Source organism: Schistocerca gregaria, chromosome 7 (assembly GCF_023897955.1).
Source record: "Schistocerca gregaria isolate iqSchGreg1 chromosome 7, iqSchGreg1.2, whole genome shotgun sequence".
NCBI classification, from domain to species: domain Eukaryota; kingdom Metazoa; phylum Arthropoda; class Insecta; order Orthoptera; family Acrididae; genus Schistocerca; species Schistocerca gregaria.
The window spans coordinates 80,591,561-80,603,873 of NC_064926.1; the positions used below are offsets into that span (position 1 = coordinate 80,591,561).

General features: G+C 45.4%; 1 protein-coding gene across 2 annotated transcripts in view; it reads left to right on the forward strand.

Moving 5' to 3' along the window:
• The window catches only part of LOC126282005 (protein white-like), a 254,448-nt gene that overhangs the window by 144,848 nt on the left and 97,287 nt on the right, over nucleotides 1-12,313 (forward strand). For both annotated transcript variants that reach the window (XM_049981397.1, XM_049981396.1), the window contains one exon: nucleotides 10,855-11,017. In XM_049981397.1, coding sequence (XP_049837354.1) covers nucleotides 10,855-11,017 — 163 coding nt within the window. The remainder of the gene's footprint in view (nucleotides 1-10,854; nucleotides 11,018-12,313) is intronic.

The window sequence follows — 12,313 nt, forward strand, 5'->3', positions numbered from 1 at the left end:
CGACACGCTCTTTGTCCAGGACTCTCAATGTTTGTAATGTGTGTATCCCTGAATTCATTCCTAAAAGTTGTAATACCTTCACTTTTCTTTAATTGCCATCGTTACAATACAGAACAACATCATGTACACTTTGCTATCTGAACAGTTTTAGCACCACAAAATGTAATTTTGGGTCATCACAACGAAATTTGGCAGTTTAAACATTCATTACAGTTCTGTGTACCTCTATGCAAACATTTTTCTAAACGCCTGGGAAGTGCAAGGTCTCTGTGCACAGGACTTATTTAAAATTGCAGTGGATAAGCTATTTTGATGGTCATATGTCTCACCAGCCTTCTTACATTTCCAATATCTGCACCATGTGTCACCGCTTCTGGGGCACAAAATATGCTGTGGTAGATAGTTTACGGAAAAATGTGGTCCAAATAGGCCTTTTCATAGAATCTACACTTGTTGTATTTTCTCAGATTGCTGTTCCAAAACTAACTTGCAGTCTATCAGTTTTCTTGCCTGAAAGCTTACCTTCTCCTAACTCCCCCACCCCTCCCACCATGCCAATACTTTTTGCCTATTTTTTTTCTTTTTATCAATCAATCTACCGCCGAAACTTTTCTGTGTATATCCCATACACGTCAGCTTTGTTACCTAACAGTCAGTACCATATGGGTTTGCTTCACATACTGCTTTGCTATCGGCATCCCCTAAATAGCCGATGTACCTTACTTTGTGTTTCATGACAGAGCTTTCAGACATTTTTATTGTAGCTTGATCTTCCATGCCTCCACTTGTCCAACTGTGGTTCTTGTTGCATGATCCTTTGTGACTTCGTTGCTGTCCTAATTCTTTATCTACTAGAAGTGTCCTTGTTGAACAGAAGAGGAAATATTTTGACACAAATTGCACATCCAATATTTTCCCATTGTCATCGCTAATTACAGGTGCAATACCATGAAAAAATGTGTGTCCTCTCTCCATCCATGAAGCATCTACAGACACAATAAGATCGGAACTTCCTTCAGCATAATGATCGGTTTCAAAGGAAGCTTTTCACGTACTTTGTGTACATGCAAGAGCTGTACTTGAAAAGCTGAACCCAGTTGACTTTATACTTATATGGATATGGTGTCTGTTCTTTCGGGCATGTCCCCGTTCATATATATCAACTTCCGTCAGCAGCTGAAGGTATTAATACATAATTATAATTTAATTCAGTTGAATTTATGTCATCAAATTGCAGCACGGGAGGAAGCATATTCGGTATAGGTGTCAGCACAACACCAGCTGCTCCCCCCTTATCTAACACCGTCAGAGCTTAACCAGACCTCAGGTTTTCCTTCACAATCACTGCACTGTAAATACACTTAGAGTTCCACATCTCTTACTTACTTTTTCTATAATTTCCATTTTACCCCCAATACTGCACTCACTACGTTGTAAAAATTATTGAATTTTGTAGCTTAAAACGATAATATCAATCAGCCTCAACCCAAAAAAATTAGTGAATTATCATATCGTGAACAATCAGAACATATCTTCCTCCTAGGAAATTTCTCATCAAGAGAACGTCCCGATGTATCTTGGGTTGCACTTATTTTAATAAAATGATTACAAGTAAACTTGCATTTCTTCCGTTGTTTGTGGGGTCCAGTCTCTGTAATTCCATTTTTTTTTTTTAGTTGCGGGACTCTGCTGTTCGATTCAGGATGTCAAAATAAACACCTTTCAGCCGTCTAGTTTCAAAATATGTTTTGTTTCAGCATTTTAATAGGCTATCTTCAGGCCCCTGACAGTCGTGTAGGAAGATTCTATACCGGTTCTGGCCAAAAAAGGGGCCAGCAATACTGGTATTAGTAGATTTTTTTCTATATCGATCACTTCAACCATCTTCAAACAACTTACGGAAATTGACCCAGGTACTGTTTACAGCAACGGTCGATATTTCAACGGGAATACACTCCGCCATTTTCAAGGCCTTGAAAATAGCGGAGTGTACTCCCGCCAAATATCGGCGGTCGCTGTAAACGTTACCTGCCTGATTTCCCGCAAGTTGTTTGATAATTGTATACGCCAGGAGAAACTCATTTCTCACACTTCAACCATCATCTGCCAACAAATCTCTCATTCATCCCAAATTAGCTTAAAATTGTCACATTCGTCCTGAGTAAACACTAATAATTATATAACATGAAAGACTATTTCGAGAAAGGACAAACGGAGGTGTAAGGCTTGTTTACATTGTTTATTCATAGAATAAATGTCATCTGTGGCTAACTCCCATAACTACAACAAAGATATTGCAGTACAGGAGGCTGTCATTCAATGTATTAACTAATTTCTTTCCGTAAGGTCACCACTATCCTACATTAACATGCGTAAAGTGGATACGTCTGAGTGATTATCCATACTCAAAGTTCACACTGTTTATTACGGAAACAATTATGTATAGTTTGTAGAGTATCGCTGTGAATCAAAGTCCTAATCCGGTTGCTAAACACTTCCGAAAACAAATTCCTCCAAGTCTAATCAGTGAGCGATGAACTGATGGACGTGCAGGGTGTTGTCCGCTGGCGCTCTTCGTAACCAGGAGTCTGGGCGGCGCCTTCGAAAGTAGACCTACCAATTGACTGTTTAGTCGACTCATTATAAAGTAGTGTGTCTCATATAAATACGAGTCGGGCGGGATGATACCGAGCAAAACACTATTTCGTCCCACATGACGGGAGATTTTGGGTATGGAGCCCCTCTGTAGGCAGCACAGTTTTAGCTGTACGTCAGCTCTCGGCCATGCGCCTGCTCGGCAGGCAACTCAAATGACACTGCTGTATCGCGTGGAGCCTAGGTACTCGTGGAATCCAAACGTGACGAAAGCGAGGGTGCCTCATGGATATTTATCACTCCGGACGTGGTTATTCTGTCCGTGGTTACTCTGGCCGTCGCAAACCATATCGCGACAGAGAAAGACCTCGTGGCAGACGTCAACATTCTCCGAGAGGTGGAATCATAATGGCCGTCTGAGCAGAAATAAAGGCGGGATGTTAGGAATTGTAGCTAAAACGAGACTGCATATGTACATCTGCTGCCATCCATCCCATCACCCTACTCAACTTTTAGTTGAATAATATGTGATAATTTTGATTAGATGTAGAGGAAATCTCCATTAGGTAGAAAGGGTGGCATTGCTTAATATTTTCCAAAACTTTAAAGAACAAGAATATTTGATAGAAAACAATACAATCGGCAGCCCGCCACGGTTAATTTACATCTTGTGATGTACCATTCCTTTACTTAGCTACACAAATTAAACTGACCGCTTTCGTCTGTCTTTAATACTTTCTGTTCCAACACCGATATCTATGAATAGCTGGATCGGCAGCCTCGCTATGTTGACCCACGACACGAGGAGAATTCTAGCTCTGACCAGGCACTTCTGACTCTTCACTTCTTGAAAAACCAGCATCCGTTCAAAGGATCGGAGAACTATTCAAAAGCTGCGAACATATTAATGGAGTTGTCCTGTGAATGTGAACATCCTAACTCTAGCCGATCAAAGTATACTGTCCTTTTTTTTCCGAACAAGAGTGTAGTTCAACAAGTATGGAGCATTGTGTCAGAATATAATGTCATCAGATTATCTCAGTGATGCCGACTTCTTTTTCATTTTAAGACTGAAGCTTTTTAGAAATACTTCAGCTGTTGAGCTAAGCTTCAATAGAATATCTGTTCATCCATAAATATTACAAAAGTGGATATATGTATGTATGTCTGTGTGTATGTTCCGCATCTGTGCCAATTTCAACCAAACTTGGTACACGTATCCCTTACTGCCAGGATATAATTGCTACGGGGGAAAAAACCATCTACCTATAATACACTCCTGGAAATGGAAAAAAGAACACATTGACACCGGTGTGTCAGACCCACCATACTTGCTCCGGACACTGCGAGAGGGCTGTACAAGCAATGATCACACGCACGGCACAGCGGACGCACCAGGAACCGCGGTGTTGGCCGTCGAATGGCGCTAGCTGCGCAGCATTTGTTCACCGCCGCCGTCAGTGTCAGCCAGTTTGCCGTGGCATACGGAGCTCCATCGCAGTCTTTAACACTGGTAGCATGCCGCGACAGCGTGGACGTGAACCGTATGTGCAGTTGACGGACTTTGAGCGAGGGCGTATAGTGGGCATGCGGGAGGCCGGGTGGACGTACCGCCGAATTGCTCAACACGTGGGGCGTGAGGTCTCCACAGTACATCGATGTTGTCGCCAGTGGTCAGCGGTAGGTGCAAGTGCCCGTCGACCTGGGACCGTACCGCAGCGACGCACGGATGCACGCCAAGACCGTAGGATCCTACGCAGTGCCGTAGGGGACCGCACCGCCACTTCCCAGCAAATTAGGGACACTGTTGCTCCTGGGGTATCGGCGAGGACCATTCGCAACCGTCTCCATGAAGCTGGGCTACGGTCCCGCACACCGTTAGGCCGTCTTCCGCTCACGCCCCAACATCGTGCAGCCCGCCTCCAGTGGTGTCGCGACAGGCGTGAATGGAGGGACGAATGGAGACGTGTCGTCTTCAGTGATGAGAGTCGCTTCTGCCTTAGTGCCAATAATGGTCGTATGCGTGTTTGGCGCCGTGCAGGTTAGCGCCACAATCAGGACTGCATACGATCGAGGCACACAGGGCCAACACCCGGCATCATGGTGTGGGGAGCGATCTCCTACACTGGCCGTACACCTCTGGTGATCGTCGAGGGGACACTGAATTGTGCACGGTACATCCAAACCGTCATCGAACCCATCGTTCTACCATTCCTAGACCGGCAAGGGAATTGCTGTTCCAACAGGACAATGCACGTCCGCATGTATCCCGTGCCACCCAACGTGCTCTAGAAGGTGTAAGTCAACTACCCTGGCCAGCAGGATCTCCGGATCTGTCCCCCATTGAGCATGTTTGGGACTGGACGAAGCGTCGTCTCACGCGGTCTGCACGTCCAGCACGAACGCTGGTCCAACTGAGGCGCCAGGTGGAAATGGCATGGCAAGCCGTTCCACAGGACTACATCCAGCATCTCTACGATCGTCTCCATGGGAGAATAGCAGCCTGCATTGCTGCGAAAGGTGGATATACACTGTACTAGTGCCGACATTGTGCATGCTCTGTTGTCTGTGTCTATGTGCCTGTGGTTCTGTCAGTGTGATGATGTGGTGTATCTGACCCCAGGAATGTGTCAATAAAGTTTCCCCTTCCTGGGACAATGAATTTACGGTGTTCTTATTTCAATTTCCAGGAGTGTATATCTTAAGGTATGACTTCATGGACAATGAAATACGTGAAGAGCTACCGCGTCATTCACGACGTTTAAATTTATTACTCCTGTGCTACTAACTCTATTCGCAAATAATTTCGCGGACAGTGTGTACTTGCGGAAGTAAATAGGCCAATAAAATTTTGTCGTGCTACCACACATAGTACATATGACGTTATAGTTTACGTGAAAGACAACCGCATTGTGAATGACGTTTAAGTTTACTACGTCTTTTCTCCTGACTCTGTTCGCAATAAATTTTGCACACAATATCCACATATGCAGCTGACTGTACCTACACAAATGTGTTTTGTATGGCTCATAGTTCAAGAGATACGATGTCATAAACACTGAGAAGCATGATAAAAGGCGCATCGTGCATAAGGTTTTAAAATATTTATTCTTTGCTACACTACTGGTCACTAAAATTGCTACACCAAGAAGAAATGCAAATGATAAATGGGTATTCATTGGACAGATATATTACACTAGAATGACACGTGATTACATTTTCGCGCAATTTGAGCCCGTAGATCCTAAGAAATCAGTACCCTGAACAACCACCACTGACCGTAATAACGGCCTTGATACGCCTGGGCATTGAGTCAAACAGAGCTTGGAAGGCGTGTACAGGTACAGCTGCCCATGCAGCTTCAACACGACACCAAAGTTCATCAAGAGTAGTGACTGGCGTATTGTGAATAGCCAGTTGCTCGGCCACCATTGACCAGACGTTTTCAGTTGGTGAGAGATCTGGAGAATATGCTGGCCAGGGCAGCAGTCGTACATTTTCTGTATCCAGAAAGGTTCGTCCAGGACCTGCAACATGCGGTCGTGCATTATCTTACTGAAATGTAGGGTTTTGCAGGGATCGAATGAAGGGTAGAGCCACGGGTCGTAACACACCTGAAATGTAACGTCCACTGCTCAAATTGTTCGTCCAAGACCTGGTACATGCTGTCGTGCATTATCTTACTGAAACGTAGGGTTTTGCAGGGATCGAATGAAGGGTAGAGCCACGGGTCGTAACACACCTGAAATGTAACGTCCACTGCTCAAATTGCCGTCAATGCTAACAAGAGGTGACCGAGACGTGTAACCAATGGCACCCCATACCATCACGCTGGGTGATAAGCCAGTATGGCGATACGAATACACGCTTCCAATGTGCGTTCAACGCGATGTCGCCAAACACGGATGCGACCATCGTAATGCTGTAAACAGAACCTGGATTCATCTGAAAAAATGACGTTTTGCCATTCGTGCACACAGCTTCGTCGTTGAGTACACCATCACAAGCGCTCCTGTCTGTGATGCAGCGTCAAGGGTAACCGCAGCCATACTATCCGAGCTGATAGTCTATGCTGCTGCAGATGGTTGGTGTCTTGCAAACGTCCCCATCAGTTGACTCAGGGATCGATACATGGCTGCACGATCCGGTACAGCCATGCAGATAAGATGCCTGTCATCTCGACTGCTAGTGATACGAGGCCGTTGGCATCCAGAACGGCGTTCCGTACTACCCTCCTGAACCCACCGATCCCATATTCTGCCAACAGTCATTGGATCTCGACCAACGCGAGCAGCAATGTCGCGATACGATAAACCACAATCGCTATAGGGTACAATCCGACGTTTATCAAAGTCGGAAACGTGATGGTACGCATTTTTCCTCCTTAACGAGGCATCACAACAACGTTTCAGCAGGGAACGCCGGTCAACTACTGTTTGTATATGGGAAATCGGTTGGAAACATTCCTAATGTCAACACGTTGCAAGTGTCACCACCGGTGCCAACCTTGTGTGAATTATCTGAAAAGCTAATCATTTGCATATCACAGCATCTTCTTCCTATCGGTTAAATTTCGCGTCTGTAGCACGTCATCTACGTGGTGTAACAATTTTAATGGCCAGTAGTGTACTAAGACACTTCCGTGGTCGAGTCAAGTCCATGAAAACCCTGACATCTGGCCGTAGTTTCTACAGCTTTCAATTGCCAAGCGCAAGCGGCTCTAGGCGAAAACAACACCGGTCTGTAGGAGGTGTGGAGAGGCTTTGTGTATATTGACGGAAACAGGTTGAGTCGCTACACCAAGAACAAATTGTGCTACATAAACATAGGTTGTAAGGCATATTTATACACCTGAAAGATGATGTCTATCCATATTTCGCTCCAGTCGTTCAAGAGTGCCGCTAATAGCGCTACAATGAGGATGCAAAAAATGTTGCCTTTGAAATCTGACGTGGTGAGTTAGCCAGGAATTCCTTTAAGGCGACAAAGACACCTTTACCAGCAGCTCACTGAGTTTGAATGAGGTCGTGTAATAGGGCATGATAATACAACAGGCTCTAGATACCTGTCCCAGGTTGTTGCCATTTTTCTCGTCTTTCGAAAGGCGTTCGGCTCAGTTCCGCACTGTCGCTTGCTACAAAAAGTGCGCGCTTACGGTCTATCCGATGACATATGCGGTTGCATAGAAAGTTTTCTAACAGACAGGAAGCAGTATGTCGTCCTGAACGGGGTGACTTCAACAGAAACAAGCGTAACTTCAGGTGTTCCCCAGGGCAGCGTAATAGGTCCTCTGTTTTTTACGATTTATATAAACAATCTGGTTGATGGTATTGACAATGGCCTTAGACTGTTTGCCGATGATGAAAGTAGTATCACACTGCGTATAACAAGGCGAAAATCCCCATTAATGTGCGAGTACAAAATAAATGCCCAGTCGTTGGAAGCGGTAACGTCCGTCAAGTATCTGGGTATGACTATTCGAAATCATCTCAAATGAAATGATCAGATTACACAAGTAACGGGTAAGGCGAACTCTAGATTGTGGTTTATTGGTAGAATCGTGAAGCGATGCAATCCTTCAACAAAGGAAATAGCTCACAATACGTTAGTTCGTCCAGTCTTGGAGGATTGTTCGTCTGTGTGGAACCCAAACCAGTTGGGTCTGATCTAAGAGATTGAGAAGGTCCAAAGAAGAGCGGCAAGATTCGTGACTGGTACATTTAGCCATCGCGAGAACGTTATAAATCTCATAGAATGTTTGAAGTGGGACACTCTTGCAGATAGACGGCGCTAAACAGAAGGGGCTGTTCACTAAATTCCGAAATCCGATCTTCACCGTGGATGTAGAGCATATATTATTACCATCAACTTTCAAATCTGCCAATGCTCACTATTCAAAGATAACGGAAATCAGAGCGTGTATTGAGGCGTTCAGACAGTCGTTTTTCCCTCGCGCGATCCGTGAGTGGAACAGTGGGAGGGGGATATGACTTTGGCGCGAACTGTGCCCTCCGCCACACACCGCTTGGTGGCTAGCTGAGTATATATGTATATGTAGATGTATCATCTGAGTTGGTAAAAGGTTCCAATTATTATTTTATTCCGGTTCCCAAGAAAGACCTCTAACCATACTAACAAAAAGGAACCATCTACTTCAGCATCGGTTCAAGATAAAATACTTCTAACGGCAACAAACACGCCACAGTCATCTATGTTTAGCCCATTATTTCTGAACACCGTTAAGTCTTTTACAAAACTTTCGGCTGAGCTTGTCTCCGGCGTTAGCCAGTTTTCAGTGCTTATTACGATTTGAGCATCAGTGCTCTTTATTAGCGCTTGAAGCTCTAGAACATCCCCTACACTGTTATGCCGATGTTTTCTGGATCTACGTTCTCACTGTGTTCGACTTGCACACTTTGAGACTGAAGCCCATTTTGTATTTCCCCGAGACCCTCTAACCTAAAAAATGCCCAGTCCACGCCACACAGCCCTTGCTACCCGTGTAGCCGACTCCTGGGTGTAATGGACTACCGACCCATTTACCAGAACCCGAAACCTAACCGCTCTATGGTGCAAGTCAAGGATTCTGCAGCCTACACAGTTGCGGTCCCGTCTGAGCCTCTGATTCAAACCCTCCATTAGGCTCTGTACCAGGGATCTAATCCGTTCAAAAGCTTCTATTCTCTTCTTGTCTAAACTATTTATCGTCCATGTTTCACTTCCATACATAGCTACACTCCATACAAATACTTTCAGAAACGACTTCCTGACACTTAAATCTCTACTAAATGTTAACAAATTTCTCTTCTTCAGAAACGCTTTCCTTCCCATTGCCAGCCTACATTTTATATCTTCTCTACTTCGAGCATCGTTAGATAGTTTTCTCCCCAACTCGCAAAAATCCTTTACTACTTTAAGTGTCTCATTTCCTAATTTAATTCCCTGAGCATCACCCGACTTAATTTGACTACATTCCATTGTCCTCGTTTTGCTTTTGTTGATGTTCATCTTGTATCCTCCTTTCAAGACACTTTCCATTCCGTTCAACTGCTCTTCCAAGTACTTTGCTGTCTCTGACAGAATTACAATGTCATCGGCGAACCTCAAAGTTTTTATTTCTTCTCCATGGATTTTAATATTTACTTCGAACTTTTTTGTTTCCTTTACTGCCTGCTCAATATACAGATTGAATAACATCGGGGAGAGGCTACAATCCTGTCTCACTCCCTTCCCAACCACTGCTTCCCTTTCGTGCCCCTCGACTCCTATAACTTCCATCGGGTTTCTGTACAAATTGTACATAGCCTTTCGCTACCTGTATTTTACCCCTGCCAACTTATGAATTTGAAAGTGAGTATTCTAGTCAACATTGTCAAATTCTAGCATTGTCAAATGCTAGAAACCTAGGTACGCCTTTCCTTAATCTATTTTATAATATACGTCGTAAGGTCAATATTTCGTCACGTGTTCCAATATTTCTGCGGAATCCAATTCACGAGGTCCGCTTTTACCAGTTTTTCCGTTAGTATGTAAAGAATACATCTTAGTATTTTGCAGCCATGGCTTATTACTCTGATAGTTCGGTAATTTTCACATCTGTCAATACCTGCTTTCTTTGGGATTGGAATTATTATACCCTTCTTGGGAAAAACCAAACATCCCTTACACTGTGCTTACCGCGTCTCTGTCACGTTTGGATGCGGCAAGAATCCAGTCCTTTGGTATTAATTTTCACTCTACAGTAGAGTGTTCGCTGGCCTGAAACTTCTTAGAAGGTTAAAGCTGTGCCAGACCCAGACTGACAGATGAGACATCATCACTCACCGATAACAGCTCTGCCGATTGAACTATCCAAGGGCGGCACTCAATCTACCCTCAGAGTTTTACCTCCGCGCCGGCCGGAGTGGCCGAGCGGTTCTAGGCGCTACAGTCTATAACCGCGCGACCGCTATGGTAGCAGGTTCGAATACTGCCTTAGGCATGGACGTGTGTGATGTCCTTAGGTTAGTTATGTTTAAGTAGTTCTACGTTCTAGGAGACTGATGACCTTAGAAGTTGAGCCCCATAGTGCTCAGAGCCATTTGAACCATTTTTACTTCCGCCAGTACTTCCCTTCTATCTTCGGAACTCCTTCGGTTGCCATTTTCCGTTGCCATTTGCCGGTGCTGTTCACACCAGAGTAGTCTCGTACATGTTCTAGACAACCGATGTGAGTTGTGTGAGCACCGTGTGAGAGCGCCTGCCTGCCCTGTGTCGCAGCATGGGAGCAACCTGTCCCGCGGGTTACAACCCGGCCGACTTCTTCCTGCACCTGCTGGCCGTCGTGCCCGACAAAGAGGCGGAGTGCCGCAGCACCATCGAGCTGCTCTGCGACAACTTCCAGCGGTCGCCTGGCGCTAAGGTGGCGGCCTGCAACGGCCAGGTGAGGGCTGGCGCTGCGCAAGCGCAAATTACTTTATTGATATGTTAACGCTACTAGATATTTGTCGCCAATAAATTTGGAGTTCCCTTGGTAGAGCTCGCGCAAACTACACTACTGGCCATAAAAATTGGTACACTACGAAGATGACGTGCTACAGAAGCGAAATTTAACCGACAGGAAAAAGATGCTGTGATATGCAAATGATCAGCTTTTAAGAGCATTCACACAAGGTTGGCACCGCTGCCGACACCTACAACGTGGTGACATGAGGAAAGTTTCCAACCGATTTCTCATACACAAACAGCAGTTGACTGGCGTTGCCTGGTGAAACGTTGTTGTGATGCCTCGTGTAAGGTGGATAAATGCGTACCATCACGTTTCCGACTTTGATAATGGTCGGATTGCAGCGTATCGCGATTGCGGTTTATCGTATCGTGACATTGCTGTTCGCGTTGGTCGAGACGAAGAATATGGCATCGGTGGGTTCAGGAGGGTGATACAGAACTCCGTGCTGGATCCCAAAGGCCTCGTATCACTAGCAGTCGAGATGACAGGCGTCTTATCCGCATGGCTGTAACGCATCGTGCAGCCACGTCTCGATCCCTGAGTCAACACATGGGGACGTTTGCAAGACAGCTGCGGTTACCATGGCTGCGGTTACCTTTGACGCTGCATCACAGAGAGGAGCGCCTGCGATGATTTGCTCAACGACAAACCTGGGTGCACGAATGGCAAAAAAGTATTTTTCTCGCATGAATCCAGGTTCTGTTTACAGCATTACGATGGTCGCATCCGTGTTTGGCGACATCGCGGTAAACGCACATTGGAAGCGTGTATTCGTCATCGCCATACTGGCGTATCATCCGGCGTTATGGTATGGGGTGCCATTGGTTACACGTCTCAGTTACCTCTTATTCGCATTGACGGCACTTTTAACAGTGGACGTTATATTTCAGATGTGTTACGACCCGTAGCTGTACCCTTCAGTCGATCCCTGCTAAACCCTACATTTCAGCAGGATAATGCACGACCGCAGGTTGCAGGTCGTGTACGGGCCTTTCTGGATACAGAAAATGCTCGACCGCTGCTCTGGGCAGCACATTTTCCAGACCTCTCACCAACTGAAAACGTCTGGTTAATGGTGGCCGAGCAACTGGCTCGTCACAATACGCCAGTCACTGCTCTTGATGAACTGTGGTATCGTGTTGAAGCTCCATGGGCAGCTGTACCTGTACACACTGTCCAAGCTGTGTTTGACTCAATGCCCAGGCGCAGCAAGGCCGTTATTACGGCCAG